Raw genomic sequence first — 21,457 nt, 5'->3', positions numbered from 1 at the left:
AATAATCAAATACAGGTGTAGGTTCGTTATGGAGAGCAGTAGGCGTCCATGTTCTTTGTGTTTATTCTGCCTGGCTGGTAAACTGAGCAAAAAAGGAGGTAGGAAAATAGAGTGGCCTTCAATAATTAAGTAATCCTTTCTCTTTCTGCCCTTTTCTCTTTTTGATTATTACTATTACATGCTTACTGTTGTGTATATGCGTATTTATATATATATATGATATATTATATATATATATATATATATATATATATATATATATCTAAATATATATATTATATATATATATACACGCTACGCATTAAACTACAAATGTCCTTTAATGTCTAATTCGCTCTACTTCGGAATTAATATATTTTCATATAATTCTGAGCATCTTCACACCTATCGCCCTTTCAATACACTCAATACACACAGTACACAGACAGTAGTTGATCTGAACGGTCCAACTTTTTTTCGTTCATTTTTGTATGACATCCACACTTCAGTTCCATAAGGAAGGATAAGTTCAGTAATCCCTTGATGCATTCAAGCCTTGTCTTCCTTATCCACCCCAAAATCTTTTCCAGATCTGCACAAGCCCTACTAGTTTTTCTGTTTTGTTTATTGAGACTCCTCTCTTCTATCCTACCGTCATCTGGTACATGATTCCCAAATACTTTGCTCGTTGAAATTAACTGCTTTTATTCTTCCATCATACATATTAACAATCATTACTCAAGCTTCTTGGCTCCCATTTGTCTATATCCTTGTACACATTTGTTTTTAACTTCCTCCATTTGCAAACTTTTTCAAACTTGTTTCTGCTGTTTCTTTTCACGATCTCCAGTCAATATGGTATCATCTGTAAACCCAACAAACTCCATACATGACGCATTTTTTTTTTATTTAGCATCTCTGCGCACATCTAATGTCCTTTTCCTGACATACTCCATCCATGAAGATTTCAAGCAGCCATGCAGACATAATATACACTTAGACACACTTCGACACCAAACCAGTCATTCCCTATCTACATAATTAAGTCAACAGGCTTCTCCTCCATCATAAAATCTGTCACTATTAACAAATCTATCTTCTGCACCTTACATCCTTGTTACTCTGTACATAACATCTTTATCAATTTTATATTAAGCTTTTTTTCGGTCCGTGTAAACTACACAATATTTTCAAATTTTATTTTCACATTTCTCGCATTATTATTTAATAACAAATAGTCTCCACACCATTCATTCCAGGCTCCCATCTTGTTATAGATCAAGATCGTACCGTATACCTTACCCTGGTATGCTACGTAGCGTTATGCCCCCTAAAATACTGTAATCTTTTCTATCACTTTACCTTTATACAAAAAAGCATATTCCAGCTTAACGATGCATACACACACACACACACACACACACACACACACACACACATATATATATATATATATATATATATATATATATATATATATATATATATAAGTGAATGTTTGTATATTTGATTGTCGACTATGAACCGCTCGACAGACCCAGGCATAATTTTCACCCTCTATGTCACTCCAGGAAGGTTTTTAACTCAAAATCTCAAAATCAAACCCTAACCCCCTGTGACAGACAACAAGCACAGACAAAACAAATTAAAATTTCGTTTTTTACGTCAATTTTTCCTGCAGTGTTACTGGGTTAATTCTCATTTTTCTCCTGACGCTCCACCTTTTATTCCATGTGCTATCAGACGTATGGTTAACCCACAACAATAAATCCAAATCCCCTATAACAAATTTTGTTATCGAATTTACGTGAATTTTTATCATAATTTATTAGAATTATCAATTTATAATTGTTTATTACCTCGGTAAAATCAACATTGTATATAGGTTTCAGTGTTGATTAAAATCCTCGCAAAAGATAAATACTAACTGACCAAAATATGCCAGTTTTTTCGTGTTCATTTGAATCCAAACGTATCTTAATCATACCTTGCCAATAAGATACAAATTCTTAAGTACCCTGTGGTATTACCAGCATTATATCTAACTACTTAATCCAGATAAAAAAGAAAAAAACTTCGTAGTTATGAGCACAATTTACTGACGAGACGAAACAAAGCCATCGCCATCCGCGCATGCGTAGTAGCAGATTAAATGGTTCTGTGAGAAAACTTCTCTCAAACAATTACTCTCAAAGAAAATACAAAAATACCAAATTCTTTTCCAGTGTTCATCTTAAGCCAAACGTATCTTAATTATGCAAATTCTTAAGTACCCCGAGGTATTACCACCATCATATTTCTATTTTGGACCATTCAGATTTCAGCCTACACTTAACCTCAAAATCGCCAAAGGAAACTGAAAGGCGTTCATTAACTCGCATTGAAAACCGAAAACAGTCGTAGCTCTATTTACGGTGTATAAAATTACTACTTCGTGACGTTACGGTGACGTTCTCTTTATAAAGTTGGTATAAATAGGTCTACCAAACATTCTCTCTCTCTCTCTCTCTCTCTCTCTCTCTCTCTCTCTCTCAAGGCATCGCTCAAGCAATCTGGAACGGAATTTAGCTATGAGACTTATAACTGTTGCAAGTAAATTCATGCGTACAATCTCTCTCTCTCTCTCTCTCTCTCTCTCTCTCTCTCTCTCTCTCTCTCTCTCTCTCCATTTTTAATCAGATAGGTGCCAGGATATATGTTTAATACGTATCATGTTTATTTAAAGTAATAAATTCAAGACAGAATAATTAATCAAAGGAAAGAAGAGTATTTCATATGATAGTAAACTTACTTTACACGACAGAACAATTCAACGAGGATGTAGGAAAATTTATCAAGAGTTCTTCAAAGTTTTTCCGGGCAGCGCCTGGGTGGTCAGCGTTCGTGTGTGTATGTAGGTATGTATGTATATTGTATATGCATGCGTGCTTGCATTCTTGTGTGAGTATAGCAGAGAATATAAGAACGCAATTAGGAAAGAATTCCATAGCATTATACAGTATGAGGACATTCTTTTTATTTTGTGCCGTTCGGTTGTAATTTATTCACCTGCTCTGATCACGAATATGGCCAAGGACAGCTCTCGCAATGGTCTTAGTGTTATTAGCTTTCAAATAGTAACATTTGTTATCTGTGTTTAACGGCGACATCCTGTGATATGTTGACCTGAAAAAGTATGTTCTTATTGGTAACATAAAACAATAGGTATGGTAAGTAATAGCTTATTTTCTGCTCCAGAACGAGATGTAAATTTTGTAGTACTGTCTAAATATATGTAGTTGTTGAACACGAAAAGTATGACCAAATCTTCAGAACTCGCCTCGACGTATAAAACTAAATTATAGTGCTTCCAATGTTTGCGTGCTGTCCTGCTCGCTGTTTTAGTTCATAAGAATGGGTCACCTCATCACACCAGCTGGAGAGAGAGGCTTGACATACTCCCGCGCTTGGCCAAGGTGGGCGTCGATGTGTGATGAGGTATTATAGCCGTAAACTCGTTGTACTTATTATGTTTTCATCACTGGACACGCAAGCTATCATTCGAGGTGGTTAAGATTTCAATAAGAGTTTGTTGTGATTTTTAATGACCACAGCACAGTTGTTCAAGATCTGGTTACGAGCAGGGATGGCTTGAGGACCATCTGATTAAGTGGTTGGGGTGGTGGGGAAGTTGGTTAAGACAATTTTGACCAAGTTGACTAGATACAGTATATATCCTATAGGTAATATTATATATACAAACCTCATTTTTTATGGTTTTCTTTTTGTTTTTATACAACAACAGTAATTTTTCCCCGAGAGTATTTAATAATGCAAAGAAAATAAAGTTTATAGTTAAAATAAAAAAAACAAGTGGTAAACTCGATGAATAAATGTGAGGATTTATTAGAGAGACTTTTCTATGCAATTTTAACCAACAAATACTGCCCATTTTTGACCAACTCAAAATCAAGATTGAGGGGTCAGGGGCGTAACCGCCGCCCACTTCCCCCTAGTCGGGCCATCCCTGGTTACGAGTTGTCGGAAGTTTGATCAAAGTTTTCGTGGTCTGAAGGTCGTAGTGCGAAGCAGTGTTGTTCTCAGCAGGATTAATAGAGTATTAATCCTGGTTCTCAGGAGATCCCAGAATCTGCGCTTCTTTTTTTTTTCTATAAAGACTCAAAGATGAAGCATCTTTGGAACGTCCCATCGGCTCCAAATTGCATTAAGTTTTCCCTTTTTTGTTTTATTAATGCCTGTGATACTCTTCCAGCTTATCTGTTCAGTTTCTTTAATTTGGTCTGCTACAGTTCTTACCTCTCATTATAGAACAAATTCTTCGGGAAAGATCCGTGTGCCTAGAAATGTCTCGGTGATTTTATTAAAGTAATTCAAAATAACAAGAATATTTCCGTCTCTCATCAAACTCCCGATTCCCAATGCTCCGTATTCACTTTGTCCTTGATTATCAGCCTTTCTGTATATATTTCATCCTCTATTCCATAATTTTTTAAAAATCTATATTCTCATTCATTGCAGGTTCCCTGACACTATAATTTTCCTGACATTTTATTCAACAAATACTCACATTCTTGTTCAATTTTCTTAATATGATTCCTAGATTCCCCTCCGCTCCGGTTCTTATTGTCACTTACCTTCTAAATTCAACATTTTGAGAGAGAGAGAGAGAGAGAGAGAGAGAGAGAGAGAGAGAGAGAGAGAGAGAGAGAGAGAGAGAGAGAGGAGAACATATTTACTTGAATTTGTGAACATTTTGTTTTTTATCTCATTAGATAATCTACAGCGTTGTTGAATGTATTTCATTAGACGAAGCAATGATCTATCATTCGACTTTTCGAATGAAATTGTCATCCTTGTGACTTGATATGTAATTGTTTTTTACTTTTTGTCTTTTACAAATCATACTCTGCGCAATGACTTGAAAGACAGTATACTCGAGAAAAGCTTCATTGGGATTCTATCACTTGAGATCTCTTAAATTACATTGGATTAACAAGTATTTCTTTTTAAATCATTAACCTTTTTGTTTCTAGAATTTGTACAAACTGATATTTACTTATCTATTTTTTTTATTCAGTTCAGATTCTTCGAATCCTTCAAGATGAGCCTGCGAGGCAGCAAGTGCGATTCCCAAGACTCTGTCAGCGATGACGAGTTCTACGACACCGTCGATAACCTGGCCCACCAGGGCGGTGGTCGCGGCAAGGCACTGCACAGGGGAGGCTCGCAGGACAGCGACCACGACGACCAGGTGTTTTTGGAAAATGCCAATTACAGAAACGGCGAAGTGGATGCGTTCATGGAAACGTCGACGCCGAAGGAGGATAGGAAGAAGATGAACAAGAAGGAATCGGTGTTAAAATGGACCATGGTAGCTAGAGAGATAATGGGGGCGTCACAAGATGAAGAAGATTCCAGCAGGCGGCTTTCCAGTTCCAGCAGTTCCAGCTCGGAGAGGAGAATCTCGGGTTCCTCCATGTTAGAAGATATTGCTCATGTAGGTAATCGTTGGCTTTTGAAATAATGAAAGTTTTATTTACGGCTATATTTTTTTGTGTATTTCATTTATATCTCCTTGTTTTAGTGGAAAACAGTTCACCGACAATGTATATCAAACAATGAATGTGTGTTTTAAATTAGAAGAAGTATTTAGGGGTATTCGGAAAGGCCTTTGGAAATCATATGAATTCAATATTTTTAAATCTTATTCATGAAATACAATATGAAATTATAAGAAATCAGTGCTACTTTGAAACTATTATATGAATTAAATTCTGTTGTTGAATTAAAAGACTATTATGAATTGCATTGCATGTTCAATTTTCAGGGAAACCTGGCTAGTTGGGACCCCGAGACCTGCGTGATGCTACTGAAGATGCCAAGTGTTTCTAATTATTCTGGGCTGAAGAAACTGATGGAAGTGGTAAGACGCCGAAGTTCTTTGTTGTAGAGTGGAGAGATGTGCGTATTTCTTACTTGGAAAAATGAATCAAAACCAAACATGTACATGTATATTCATTTTTCTTCTCATTATGCAAAGAAAGAATGTCTGATGTTCTGGTCGTGCGAGTGATTAATTTGTCTATAAGTAGCTGTTCATGTAATTGAAAGTGTTAAAATGTATCATTACATATACTAAGTGGTCTTTTTATGAAAAGGCAGTTAATAGTCATGCATTGTAGGTTAATGTCCCATTTGTGAACAACTGTCAAATGCGAAATCCCCACTAGACAAACATCTGTGCTTTTAAAACCACATTGAAGAATCGAAGTGATATCAATGTCATGTGATTGCTCTTTTCATGCAAAAATACACATTTCAGGCCAGTAACACGTGGACAGTAAAGAAGTGGGACACTCAATAAGTAACATTTTAACTAGGATTCTGCGTTCGCCGTATTCTGTGCCGAAGTTAATGTAAAACGGGCAGATGTGGCTTGAATTAACAATTGTCATTCTCATTTTCATAGAAAAATCAGTCACACTTTATGTATCATGGCACTGGCGAGTACTGGTAGATTCGTCAAGAATGACATTAAGAGAAATTTTTCATTCAACGAACGACAAAATAAGGTCAATTTGATCAATTTCAGGCCAGTAATGAGTGGATGGAGGACTTCTTGAATCTCGACGGGCTCGGCGTGCTGTTCGAGTCGTTAGAGAGATTGAGTGATCGAGGCTTTAGCTCCATCGCAGATGCCATATTGCAGCTGGAATGTGTCCTCTGCATCAAGGCCGTTATGAATTCCAAGTTTGGCCTGGAATATATTGTCAATAACGACGATTACACCCGAAAACTTGCCAAATGTAAATTCCCCTCAGATATTTTGTTCAGTAGTAATTGTGGACCAAACTTTTTTCTTCTATTTGTACAAGATCTGGATTGAAATTGCAGTCTTTATTTGTTGTTAGGATCTTTGATATTTACTGGTTTCTTTTTAAGAGTCAAAAATAGTTGCTCTTGACTAGAGTACATTCCTCAGTAATTACGCTGGCAATTTTACAAACTTTTTTTTTGTTAAAAGCCCAAGGAAGAGTAATCTTTTAACAAAAGTAATTGCAAAACGTGTGGATTGTTTAGTATCTTAGTGTCATGGCTAATTTTGTATCTTAATTTGGCATTGACGTTTTCACCTTAGTAAAAACTCGTTTTTATAATTGTTGCTGTTATTGTGATTTTACCATTTTTTCTTCAGCTCTTCCTTAACTGGCAAACTCCACTGAATGACCTTATCATTTTAACCCAGTGTGAATGACCTCAACCTATATTTCCTAGTCAAAAACTTACGTCTGTGCCAAAGTGTCAGAGTCGCATTCTAAACTCACTTTTGGAAATTTATGTTAAAAAGTCAAATTTTAATCCTTTCCCGTAAAGAGTCAGTTGTTAAATGGCTCCGAAAGATAACTAATGACATGCGGACCCAATTGAAAGGTTTCGGACTATTCTCTGGTGCTGGGTCCAGGATATAAATGCATGATTTTGAAATGGCCCTGATGGTTTCAGATTCATAACACCTTCTAGACTGCATATTTTGAGAAAACTCTACTGTGAAATTTGGATAGATAGCTTAATTTCCCCTTTTCTAATTACTGAATTCCTCGTAGGTTATAAAGCAATTTATTTTCTATTTTAGCTTTAGATTCAAAGAACATGTTGGTCAAGAAGCAAGTGTTTGAGTTGCTGTCGGCATTGTGTGTGTACTCTGAGAAGGGACATTTGCTTGCTCTTGATTCCCTAAACAACTACAGGGTAAGTTTAGTAACGGAATTGCTGTTCCAGTTGTCCTGTCAGAATTAGACCTTATTGTCATGTTACACTAATATTGTATGTAATTTTGGATGACGGTGAAATGTTATAGACGTTACCCTTGACATCTGTTAATACCAGATGATCAGCAATGGAATAAATTAAATGTTGTCTGTATAGATTACTCAAATATGGTTTCATAATTTCGTGTAACTCTTTGAAAATATGCGCATATTCAATATGATATTATAATAAATCCACAGGTTGCTAAAAGTCAGCGCTATCGCTTTTTGCTTGTTGTTGACGAGTTGCGTTCTGCAGAAGTGGTGGATTACCAAGCTACCCTTGTTGCCTTTGTGAATTGCATTATCATAGGTGCAGACAATCTTCAGGTACGAAATGCCATCAGAAATGAGTTTATAGGTAGGTGGGAACAAGGCATTGTACTTTACTTTATATATATAGTACTGTAAGCATTTTCTGTAACCCGGTTCATGTCTTGTGTTACGAAAAATTACTGTGACATTAACGTATTTTTGTCAGATGTACACTACATAAGGTCTCAAATGAAAATCATGTTTTTTTTTTTATTCAAAACAGATTGCACACATTAGTTTGTGACAACCCCTGTGGTATTAATTTTATTCCATAAAAAATTTTCCCTTCCTTTGTTTAAATCTACTAAAATGTCATGTACTACAAGTCTGTATAAGTCATTTTAGTTCCTTTTGGGTTACAGATGCTTTGAAAGTTGCTCATTCAGTTATTTTGTCTGTACAGTAACTGCATCTGTTGAATAAACTAGGATGCAACAGATGATTGAAATTGCAGTGAGTGATATAAAGCTATTGTATTTATTTCTGAGATACATGTATATGTAGACAGTATTTGAAGGCTTTCAGCACGGTAATAAATTAATCTTTTTTAAAATTTTGTATTATGGTATAAATGGAAGAATTTTAAGTTATTGTATTTGTGTATAGTATTCCACCATCCCTAGTGATTATTATAATAGTTTTCTTTTGTTTTAGATATTTATCAGAGTTATATCTGTTTTTTGGTGAATTTATTCAAGTTAAATCTATTTCATTTTAGGAATTTATGATAAGCAGCCCGGGAAGAGCCTTTATTAGGCTTAGAGGTCTGGATAAACTAATCCTTTAGTACTATATGATAATAACAATAATAGGAATATATGATAGTTATTTCTATTTAAGACATTAATTTATGTATTTTCAAATGTACTTTTTAGTTTATTTTAGTCAATCAGTAAATCAAATTGTCTGTTTTATAATCCTCCTGTACCAGAATGAAATCATTTTCAAGTTAATTACTGAAGATACAGGTAACAATTTAGATTGTAGTAGGCTGCCTACCAGTCTTTCAACTGTATATAAAACTAATGAGGCATGCATTAGAAAGAGTACTATTAGGGGATGTTATTTTATGATGTGTACCACTTGATATTACCTTTGCACATTACAGTAATTGCTGATTTTTTTTAGGGCATTTAACTTTCTTTAATGTTGAGCTCAAAGAATGTATGTGAAGAATTGATGATTCGTTAATTTTATAATACTCCATTATATGGCTAAATTTAAAAGGACAAAAACTCAATCTTATTCATTATAATACATGTGATAAAAATCTATAATGTAGGTAAAATAATAATGACCACACTGCTTTCTGCATTGTGTTATGTTATCCTACAGATTTTTGGATGCTATACATTTTTTTTTCTTTTTTCAGGATTAGATCTCTTGAAAGTCCTGGAGAGACTGAAAGCAACTGAGAATGAACAGTTGTCTATTCAGCTATGCGTATTTGAAGACACATATCACGATGACTTAGAGCACCTTTATGGCCCAGATGAACATCTTAATCTCAATCATCATGAGGCTTTTAATACATTGTTTACCAAGGTATACTGTAACAGCAAATGTTTTGCAATCATAAAATTTATACTAAAGTTACTGTAAAGTTACATTCTTATACTTATAAGGCTCTTTTTATCTTTCTTCTATCATATTGTTTGTATTCAAAGATGCATGTCACGTATCATTGTTATATTTAGTATGCTGGCAAATTATAGATTTTCATTTTTAATTTTCATTGAACTTTTGGCTACTTCACAGATTCGTGATACTCCACAGTCATTGCAGTTATTAGGATTAATACATAATCTTACCCAGCTTGACCCCCAAAAACCTGAAAGGTAAGCCTTATAAGTGTATTTTTCATATGTGTATGCTGTAAAGCATATGATATGATATGCTTGTATGAGATTATCATTGATTATTTTTTGACAGATGTTCCTTAAAATTATTTGATAGGGAGGTAAAAAAAAAACCTTGTTACTTATTTTTTAGATTATTTTACATTTTAGCAGGTCTGTCGTAGATATTTTCTTAATGTCTATTAAAAAACAATCCTTCTTCCGTTGCACTCTCTGGTAAGATCATGATACTGTATACCGATGAATGAGATTTGTTTTTAGTCCTTTGAAAAGTCATTTGATTTAAGTAGACAAATAGCAATTTGAGATGATTTTAACTAACACAGCCAGTCATCACTTTATGTTGTCATTAATTTTCAGTTACTACTATTTGCCATGTCCACTTTCATCCTCATTAGCACTGCAGATATCAACAACAGTCACAACAATTATCACTATTATGCAGATTTTCTGATCATGTATACTGTATTTTTATTTTTTATATAGTGATGCAGTTTGGGCTTTGTTAGACCGAGTGGCCATTAGAGCCTTAGAAGGTACCTTGACGACTATCTGGGCGGACAGCATAGCTCCATCGCAAGAAAACTTCCGAAGTGTTGCAACTCAAACAGTTCACCGTAATTTGGCCAGACAAGGATCTCTAAAGAGGACAAGTGATCTTGAAAGAACTTCTCTCGGTGCTAAACTTACTTCTGATGTGTGCATGGAAACTGATAGTGCTATGAAAAGTGTGGCAGTGTTATCTTCCAATCCAAGTTGCTGTGAAATGATTGATAAGGAAGCAGATGGTTCTCATATATCACATTCACCCTCTCCTTTACCAAGCACTAGTATTCCACCACCTCCACCTCCTCCTCCTCCTCCATTGCCAGGTTTTGGCATTCCACCACCTCCACCACTACCTGGTTTTGGGGTTCCACCACCACCACCTCCTCCTCCTCCACCCCCTCCTCCTCTTCCAGGCTTTGCAGTCCCTTCCCCTCCCCCTCTTCCTCCCTCTGGCTTTGTTCCCCCACCCCCACCTCTTCCTGGGTCAGGAGGTCCTCCTCCTCCACCTCCTCCCCCTCCTCCGACTGGCTTTAGAGTCCCTCCACCTCCACCACCTCCTGGGTTTGGAGTTCCTCCACCACCACCACCTCCTATGCCTGGAGGTGGTGGTCCTCCTCCTCCACCTCCCCCTGGCATGGGGATGCACATGCCACTAATTACAGCAACTTCTGTTCCTATGTATGGGGCTTCCAGCAATGTTCCATTATTTTATAACACCTTACCTCGTCCACGTTCTAAGATGAAACACCTTAACTGGGCGAAAGTTGGTAACAATACCATTACAAATTCTCTCTGGCAGAATGTCCATAAAGATTTGGTAGAATCTCCACCAAAACCTCTAAATTATGAACAAATTGAAGTATTGTTTTGCCAAGGAACCAAAACTGCCCCAACAAAAGTGGCCAAGAAACAATCTAATGAAATTACACTTTTAGACCCTAAAAAATCTCTCAATGTTAATATATTTTTGAAACAGTTCAAGACCTCTCATGAAGAAACTATAGCTCTCATCAGAGAATGCAAGAGTAAGGATATTGGTACAGAGAGACTTCGAGGGTTCCTCAGGATAGTACCTGATGATGAAGATGTAAGTCATTAGTTATAGTTTGATCATTAATATGGTATCAGAGTAATGAGTGTGATTATTGTATTGACAATCTTGTTTTCTTTTTAAAAGGAAGATATGACGGCATGAATCATGTCTGTAGTCTAAGTTGCAGTTTCAGGTATTCGGTTTAAGAGAAATAGTTGCTTTTAAATTACAAGTGGTTGTGTTCATGTGAACATTTAATACAGTATTTCCTCTTGTGTCACCACAAACGTATCACTCATATGAAGCCTACCTTTGATGTCCTCAAATGTCTTGGAATCTGAAGCTTTTGTCAACAAATAGAAAAACAACATTAGTCTCTGTGTAGGTGGTATTATGTTGCTGTGATATTATTTTTATATAAGGCAAAGTTTATAAGGTACAGTAGTGAATTTAGTTCTTATCCACATTTTCTAACTTGAAAACAGTACGTGCTGTATATACTTCTTTTATTGTATGTCTTTTATGTATTTGCATCTTTTATGATTTTGAGTTGTTTTTTATGATCATTCCCTCAATGATTTATGTATCTTTATAATTATTAGTAGAACTTCCACCTGCTTGTACTACTGTATATATATTTCACGCACCTTGTGTAGCTTGTACTTCTTTTGCTTATCTTGTCTTTTGCAAACTTGTAAAAGTTGGATAGGTAAGCCTTGCCATATTGAATCTGGGGAGAGACCCTTATAGTATGTTCTGAACTAAGTGTTCTTAACTGGTGTGCTTGCCCAAGTTCACTTGCTCTTCTGAATGTTATTTGACTTCTTTGTATTAATTCTGAGACTTAGCATGAGATCCGCAAGATGAGAGATGCTAGAAGTGCAGCTGCACAGTTATCCTAATCTCCACCCCTCTGAGTCTTTGGCTTCAACTTCCCGTACTACAGGGTATCTTCATCTGTTGTGAAGGATCATCACCAGAATTTATTAGTGCCCTTTAGCCAAAATCTTCCAGCTCTAATGACTACTGGTCTGCCAATATATCCTGTTTTTGAGCCTAACAAGGGTTATGTGAAAGAGCTGAATGGGAATTGTTTGTCTTTACAGAAACACACCAGCAGTCTTACTGTAGTTAATGGATTCAGCAACCATTGCACTGCCTTTGCAATTTCACATCAGGTTTAAAGAACCAAGTACAATGCAACTGCTAGAAGAAAGAGCCAAGTATACAACTACTAAAAGCATTTGAAAGAAGTGCGTGGGTTTTCTAGCACTTTCTGCGTATTTATGTGTAAAAGCATAATATATCTTTATATATTTAAAAAAAAAATTCATTTTTCATTCATCACTATGCTGAAGACCTATTTGGTCTCAGCACTTGGCCTGTGGCCTAGACTTGGTATTCCTTATCATTCATATCCTTTGGGCCAGTCCTATGAGAGCTAATGCTCAATTCAGTAGCCTGGTTAAACTATTTTAATAATACATAATAATAACATAGCACTTTCTTCATCTTTTTGAGACATGTAATCAAGACAGAAGTAGTTTCAGAGAGAGTTCTTGCATCATTGCAGAAAAATTCTACTCAGGACCATGACTGGTATTGCAGCTGCCCAGATACATACTCTAACCCAGGAGCATAGCAGCAGCAGTGACCAATAGCAATCATGGCACAAAGGGAAATCATTATTTTCTTTAGTGATCCAAAGTGCACGGTAGTCAGGAACTGTGACAGTCACCATGGGACTGTATCGAATAGGAAGACGATGCTGAAGGCTAATGGGACTGACCGCACATGCTCCATATGGCAGCTGAAAGTGCTAGAAGGCATAGGCCCTTGCAGATAAGTGGTTTTCAAGGATTTGATCACCTTCCTCCTTATGAAGTAAGGTTTCTTTTATGACTAGGCATTGGGACTTGGCCGCAGAGCACAACAGATCCAGTTATTGATGACTTGCCAGCCATGGTATTTGATCTGCCCTTGGCCAGTGTGACACAGTGCATCCTGGTTGACATAAGGCACTGTATAACAGGTAGAGGTTTTTAGCAAGGGTTACTACAAACATATGGTTGCACTAGGTGCCTCAGATTTCTATTTGTATAGGGGTCCTCAACCATGATATGATCCCAGTATCAAATACCTTCTAAAATAAACCGCAGGCCAGAGCAGTCATGACCCTTGAGGAGCAGGCAGTAAAGGTCCTCTGAAATACCAGCCAGGAGATCCTTCCATCCATTCAGCTCCCTCCAGATCAGTTTCAGTACGGATACAGTTATCTACCTTTTGGCCCAGGAAGTGTGAGTGTCCTAAAGCAATCTCTTAACAATGGAGATGGGAGAAAATAAAGCCTGTGCTCCCCCACTGACTCCACTTTTATATGAGGGTAGGAGGTGGGGACTTGTCTCCAGAAATTCTGGAGGTTGTGGTTACAGTTATAGGGGCCAGACGTTTGGTCAGGGAGGTAGTCAGGAATGGTTATTGGCTTTTATTTCTAGGAACAAAATCTTCACTTGCATCACTTCCTGTAGGTTTTGATGCTTTCAGTTGGGAATTTGTGAAGTTTCAGGTACAGTGGTACCTCGACATACGAAAGGCTCAACTTACGAAAAATTCGAGTTACGAAAGCAAATACGAAGATTTTTTTGGCTCTACATACGAAAATAGTTCAGGATACGAAAAGTTGTTGCTGTAAAGTCCCAAGATTCGACCGGACCACCGATAACAATTTTAAAACTCGCGCCCTGCCAACTGAGTAGACTCGCTACCATCCTCCCGCTCTCCCCTTGGTTCCTGATGCTAGTCACCGCCATAAGATCCTGCTCTCCTATGGGTCAGCATCTCTCCCATGATCCCATCATGCATCTACGTAGCGGCTGCTCGGCAGCAGCATCGTTATCGTAAGCATGCAGAATTCGTTCGTTCTATACGATTTAGTTTATTAACGTAAATTCGTTAGTGATTTCGTTGTAGTACTACTTTATTGTGTTGTGTGAGAACTTTACTACATACGTATACTACATAACTTAATTACGTACAGTATATACGTAGTCATGGGTCCCAAGAAAGTTGAAGTTCACGGAAAGAAGAGGATGCTTTCTTTGGAGACAAAGATGGAGATAATTAAAAAGTATGAAGCTGGCATGTGATTGAGTGTGATCGCCAAGGAATATGGCCGAAATCCGTCGGCAATAGGCACCATCCTTAAGCAGAAGGAAGCCATCAAAGCAGCTACACCTTCCAAGCGCGTGACTATTTTGTCTAGCAAGAGGAGCCACGTGCACGATGAGATGGAAAGGCTGCTTCTTGTCTGGATAAAAGACAAAGAAATCGCTGGCGATACGATAACCAAGACGGCAATCTGCCACAAGGCCAGCGCTATTTTTGGCGATTTGATTGCCCAGGGAGAAGACGACGGAGGAGAAGGGACATCGATGCCAGCCCCAGACTTCAAGGCTTCTCATGATGGTTCGAAAAATTCCGTAAACAGACTGGCATCCATTCGGTGGTGCGGCATGGGGAGGCGGCCAGCTCGGACATGAAAGCGGCCAAAGCCTTTGTTAAGACGTTCGATGAGATGATGATCAACGAAGGCTACAGTTCTTAGCAAGTCTTCAACTGTGATGAGACTGGCCTTTTTTGGAAAAAAATGCCTCGTCGGACGTACATCACGCAGGAAGAGAAGAAGCTACCCGGGATAAATATGAAAGACAGGCTTACACTCGCACTTTGTTCGAATGCCAGTGGGGATTGCAAGGTGAAGCCCCTACTTGTCTATCATTTGGAGACTCCTCGAGCCTTCAAGGCCCACAAAGTGCTAAAGGAGAAGCTTCCAGTGATGTGGAGGGCTAATGCGAAAGACTGGGTAACGAGACTTTTGTTCACCGAGTGGGTAAATCTGTGTTTCGGCCCGACAGTGAGGAAATTCTTGGGACAGAAGCGCCTACCTCTGAAATGTCTGCTGTTGTTGGACAATGCCCCTGTTCACCCTCCTGACCTCGAGGAAGATATCCTAGAGGAGTATTCATTTATCAAGGTTCTTTATCTTCCACCTAACACCACCCCTCTCCTCCAGCCCATGGACCAGCAAGTGATATCGAACTTCAAGAAGCTGTATACGAAACATCTTTTTAATAGATGTTTCGACATCACCAATACCACAAACCTCACCTTGCATGAATTTTGGAGGGAGCATTTCGACATCGTCATATGCATCTGACTCATCGATTAAGCTTGGCAGGGGGTTTCGAGGCGAACCTTGAACTCTTTGTGGAGGAAACTCTGGCCTAATGCCGCATCCGCCCAAGACTTCGAGGGATTCGATGTAGGTGAAGCTGGTGCTGCAGATTCAGGAACAGTTGATGATCCTGAAACTGTTTTGCAACCAGATCTTGACGAGATCATTGCACTCAGCAAGTCCATGGGGCTGGTCGTCGACGAGGACGACATCAATGACCTCGAGGAGCACCAAGAGGAGCTTATGATGGATGACCTAAAGGAGTTGGAGGCCATGCGACATAACGTCATTCAAGAAGAGTTCTCTAGCAGCGGCAAGGAGGAGGAGGATGACCCTATGACAACGACAGAAATTAAGGATGCTCTAGCTGCTTTTCATAAGGTGCAATCATTTGTAGAAAAGAGACACCCCGAAAAGGCTTACACAGGTCGTATGCTTGCGCAGTTCGATGACGTTTGCCTGAGTCGTTTCAGGAACATTGTGAAAAGTAGGCAAAAGCAATCTTCCTTAGATAGTTATTTTTTAAAGAGGCCTTTAGTAGGAGTAAGCAAAAAGGAAGATCCAATTGATACTACGAAAAAACAAAGTTGAAAGTGGTGAAGAAATTGAAATTTTGTATAAAAAAAAAAAAAAAAAAATGTAAAGTATAAAAAAGTAAGAAAAAATGTAAAAATTAAAAAAAGAAAACGAAATTTAATTTTAAGTTTTTTGTAAAGTTAAGTGTTACAGTTTTGTTAATGTGTTTCATAAAGTTTAGTTTATGTTTCCTGACATTTTTAATGTGTTTAGTTAAGTTAAGTGTACATACTGCGTAACAAATTTTCTGCGCTTTGTCCTCCTCCTCTGTCGCCACTTTCAGAGATAGCCTCACTCGAAAGGTAGGGTTCCACATTTTACTACATACGTACGTATGTACGTACAGTATTTCTTGTATACCATGTACAACACTAATACACTTTATTTACAGGTACATATTAGTAGTAAGTATTAAGTTAGGTATTGAATGGTCTAAATTGTTGTAGTATTTCATTGTTTATTTGTCAATTTAGCTTTATTATAAAATTTACTGGGGTGTTTTTGTAGGGCTTGGAACAGATTCGTGTAAAATGCGGTTCAAGATACGAAAAGCTCATGTTACGAAGGCCGCCTCGGAATGGATTAATTTCGTATGTCGAGGTACCACTGTATTGTTAAAGTATGTTGGTGTTATGGAAGCAGGCCATATAGGTGTTAGTCACCTATATGGACTCTTGCAGTTGTCTATTTTTCATCCTAATGATGATAAAAAGACCATATCCTGTCACTGATTTCTGCTCTTTGAGCAAGTATTTTTGCAGATCTCTTCCAGGATGGAAAAATTACCTCAGTTCAACACTTCATCATGAAAGGGGACCTTTTGATCACATTTCTGGATATCCGTGATTCCTGGTTCAATGTTCTTATATGTCACACCAGTGACAGCATTGGCACACAGGAGTATCATAAGACTGATGTACCTGGATGACAAATTTGTCATTACAACATTACCAGCAGGACTATGCCAACATTGTACTTTATAATCAAGTTACTTTTTAGGCTTGCATATTGATGAAAAGAAGTCGGATGTAATGCCTTTAATGAAAGCTACATTCTTGTTTATGGGTAGCAGACATGGTGGAAACCTTAGTTCACTTGAAAAAAAGCAGTATCAAGAGACTCATTTCTGATGCAGAAGTATGACCACATCCTCCTGCCACGAAATGGCTAGCTGATCAGCCACCTTGTCTCTATAGAGAAACTCAGAAACTCACCCTGGTCAATAAAGAATATATTTCTGGGCTGTACCTGTTAAGATTCTGATAGGTAGTAGTTTCTGAAAGTGGACAATCACTTAGATGTGGTCCCAGATAATGTCTGCAATTCTTCTGTGGTGGCAGGGTTCATAGAACCTGATAGAAAGAGTGCAACTGGCCCCTTTCTTGCCAGAATTCCTATTATTCATGGATGTGTCAAACCATAATGTGGGGGGCCAACATTTACTATACCAGCAATCAGATGGCATGATCTTTGTCTTTACAGAACAAGTCATATCACCTCAGAATTAAAGGTCATCTTTTGAGATCTCTTAAGCCTTTGCCCAATGAAAAAGTGTATGGTAGCGGGTGTAGTGACAAACAAGTCAGTGATGTTGGCCTAAGTGAAGAATCAGGGTCCACAAGGTAGTGATCATCCTCAGGTCTGAACCATGTAGCCACGATATAGTTGTGAGCCACCTCAGTAAGGGAAAGCAAGCCCTTTCATTACAATGTTCCATACACCCAATTTGTGAAGCTCATTAGTGACTGGGGCACACTATTAATAAAGCTGTTTGTCATGAATCTCAGCCACAAGCTCCACCCAACTAGACCAAGCAGCTTAGAGGATAAGATGCCCTAATGCACTGTAAGAACAATGTAGAAATGCACAACTACCCTCCATTTTGGTTAATCATTGAAACTGTGCACAAACTTCAGGCCTTTCTACGACATTCTTTCAGTCAGCGCAGGCACAGAAGGCAGACTCCATATATGAAAGGCAAAGCATTGGCACAGCTATGAAAAATACAAGTTTCTTTTAAAATCTGTCAGTTTTTGAGTTTTTTAAGACTAAGACTGATAGGCTTGTGATGAAACAGATGTAATATTTTATAAGATAAGTAAACTTTCCATATGTACAAACCCATCACTCATTTAAAATATTCCTTAGTCTCAGCACCACTAATCTCTTACAACCGGAACTGTGAATGTAGGTGACAAAAGGCTTCAGTGTCCAGGACATTTGAAGGCCTGGAGTGAGAGTGATGTATTAGATTTGGATATTTAGTATAAGAAAAGAAATTTACTTATGAAAAATTAAATATTCAGTCATAGTCACTGAGAAAAATGTGTGTTCATTTTATACATGAAGTCCAGCTTTGTCTTTTGCTCATTGAAACTTCGTATTTGGTGCTTGCTAAATCTTGCATGCTTCACATACTAGTATACCTTGTTTTGGGCACTGCAATGATAAAGAAATTATCAATATACGTAATGAAAAAACTTTAGGTTTTCAATGGATAATTTTTCTATTTTTTTAAAAAGATCTCTCAGAGTATTGTCTTCAAGCAATTTTAATATTCGGTATTATCAGCTTTACCTTAACTATGAAAGATTATGCAAAGGTTGGGATGTGTACGTATATTTATTGTACTTAGTAGTGGTGTCAAATCTACAGTTGGAGTACTCTTAGACCACTGTTAAAATGTCTAAATTTTCAAAGGAATATAAAAACAAGCCTAAACTTTAGCTGTACTATACTTACTTTATGGTAAAAGCCTTACTTTTAGTATGTTGTTGCTGTAGCATGTTGTTAACTATTAGCCTATGTACGTACTGTATTTATGTTTGTTTATAATTTCAGGTTGCAGTAATAAGGGACTTCAGCGGTGAAGAAGAAAAACTGGGAAATGCAGAAAAATTTTATAGATTACTTATTAAGGTCCCAAGCTTCAAAGTGTGTATTGAAGGTATGATACAGGTAAGTCTTTTGATTTCTACATTATTGGTAATGATGGATGTGTTATCCATTCATTGACAATGGCAGCCAATCACAGACAAATGCCCACTGACTTTTTTTTTTTTTTACGTGACTTAGCTGTTTTTGCTTGCAACAGCAGGCAGGCTGCTGCAGCAAACAATGTGACTTTCCTAGCATCAAGTTTAATACTACTTAGTTTGTCAGGAGTTTTATCTTGGCTACAACTAAAATGTGGAATAGTTTGCTTAGTGCTGTTATGGAATCCTCTGATCTCCAAATGCTTAAGTAAGGAGTTTGTTCCTGCTCTCTGTTGACATCATCTGAATTTCAGATGCATCGATTTGATTTTCTATTTCCTTGTTTATCACCTTTTCTTATAACATGCCTCTCTCTGGAGGCTGATTTCCCTTTGGAACCCTTTTGGGTTTATTGTCTGTTGACTCTGTCCATAAGAGTTTTCAATTGAAGATTTGAAAAAAAAATAACACATACGTATAGTGATCTTCACTAGTGAAGTAGTAGGTTAAAAGTTTTGAAGCTATGATAAAGAATATAATTTGATTACTGCTTTTATGTTTATAAGAATTTACCGTAGTGTAATTTCTTGCTTTTGAACATTACAGATGGAAGAATTAGGTCCAACAGCAGAAAGTCTCAAACCACAGCTTCAGTTATTGTTAACTATCTCAGACAAGATTCTTCACAGTGAAAGTATTCAAGATTTCTTCGCTTATGTTCTTACTCTTGGGAACTTCATTAATATGGTAAGATATTCTTTATATACCATTTTTATTACATTTTAGTTCCTGGGATAAAGCTGATTTTCTGCCTCTAATTACTTATATTCTGACTCTAATAATTCATGAATATCGTAATTTATGCACATTATATACGTATTTATTCTCACTAAATTTAAGTTCCAGAATTAAAGCAGTATCTGTATTTTGTCAATTTTTGTAAAATACTGGCCTTTGAATATGGGGTTGTAATTGCAGTGTGTGTAAAATGTACAATACATGTATTTCATAGTCTGTAGATCATAGACATTTTCTTTGTAGTCTACCAAATTTATTACACTTAGAAATAGATGTACGTATCTATATTCTAAGTATCCAAATACAGCCAGATGTCCAATTTACAAAACTAACTTTGCAAGATTAAACAGTATGAAATGATAAAACTGGTTTATTAACAACATCACCAGTTTTTATCATCACATTTGCTTATACCATAAGCATAATTTTTATAGCACTACTCGAGTAGCTTTAAGGGCCACTTCTGATTCATGTACAGTATAAGGACTTGCCTTAATTTTGTTTTCAACATGAATCCAATTTCCCCTATCAGGGAATTGACTCCTAAGAAAAGACAAAGATCATTGTCACCTAAGCACTTCAACTCTTGACTAAAGGATGAACCCAGGAGCAGAAAACTTCCCCATCACTAACAATTCCTTGCTGCCACAAGGAAGACTGACCAGCAGGGTGTTAACCCCCACCCTCAACGCACACACACACACATATACACTCACACACACACACAACTGCACCAATTACCTCAATCTTGCATGCATTCTCTCTTGCTTTTTGGATGTTGCAACCCCTCTTCCAAGATCTCTTTCACTCCATTTATCCATCCCTTTCTAAGTCTACCTCCTCTTTCTCACCAACACTTGCTAATTTTAAACTCCAGTCTGTCATCCACCATTCTTTTTAAACAATTAAACCATCCCAGAACATTGATTTCCATATTTGTTTTCATTCGTGTGTAGGGCAGCTATGCGGGAAATGCCTTGGGCTTCAAACTCAATACTTTGTCGAAACTATGGGAAACAAGAGCCAACAAGCCAGGAATGACTCTTCTCCATTATGTCGTTCAAACTTCACAAGAAGAAAATACAGAATTACTGAAATTTGAAGAGGAGCTTGAAGACATATCCAAAGCATCAAGGTAAATTAATATAACCATTTTACCATTTATCTGTAAAAGGAGAAGCATATGTCATTGAATAGTAGAAATAAATTATATAAAGGTTGTTTATTTAAGGGACAGAATTTGTGATTAATGTGAGGTATCTGATATGGACTTATATACCAATAGTTGATGTTACTGAATAAAGGAAAAACATATTTAGGATCTGCTTCAT

General features: G+C 37.2%; 1 protein-coding gene across 3 annotated transcripts in view; it reads left to right on the top strand.

Moving 5' to 3' along the window:
• Positions 1–21,457, top strand: part of LOC135201382 (inverted formin-2-like) — a 128,158-nt gene that overhangs the window by 90,165 nt on the left and 16,536 nt on the right. For all 3 annotated transcript variants that reach the window (XM_064230240.1, XM_064230239.1, XM_064230241.1), the window contains exons 2-12: positions 5,057–5,476; positions 5,807–5,902; positions 6,572–6,785; positions 7,613–7,728; positions 7,989–8,148; positions 9,475–9,647; positions 9,861–9,940; positions 10,448–11,597; positions 19,195–19,311; positions 19,935–20,075; positions 21,083–21,261. In XM_064230240.1, coding sequence (XP_064086310.1) covers positions 5,081–5,476; positions 5,807–5,902; positions 6,572–6,785; positions 7,613–7,728; positions 7,989–8,148; positions 9,475–9,647; positions 9,861–9,940; positions 10,448–11,597; positions 19,195–19,311; positions 19,935–20,075; positions 21,083–21,261 — 2,822 coding nt within the window. In that variant the 5' untranslated portion in view covers positions 5,057–5,080. The remainder of the gene's footprint in view (positions 1–5,056; positions 5,477–5,806; positions 5,903–6,571; positions 6,786–7,612; positions 7,729–7,988; positions 8,149–9,474; positions 9,648–9,860; positions 9,941–10,447; positions 11,598–19,194; positions 19,312–19,934; positions 20,076–21,082; positions 21,262–21,457) is intronic.

The sequence above is a fragment of the Macrobrachium nipponense genome, chromosome 28 (genome assembly GCF_015104395.2).
Source record: "Macrobrachium nipponense isolate FS-2020 chromosome 28, ASM1510439v2, whole genome shotgun sequence".
NCBI classification, from domain to species: Eukaryota; Metazoa; Arthropoda; class Malacostraca; order Decapoda; family Palaemonidae; genus Macrobrachium; species Macrobrachium nipponense.
Note: the sequence above shows the minus strand (reverse complement) of the source record. Positions and strands in the feature narration are given on the sequence as shown.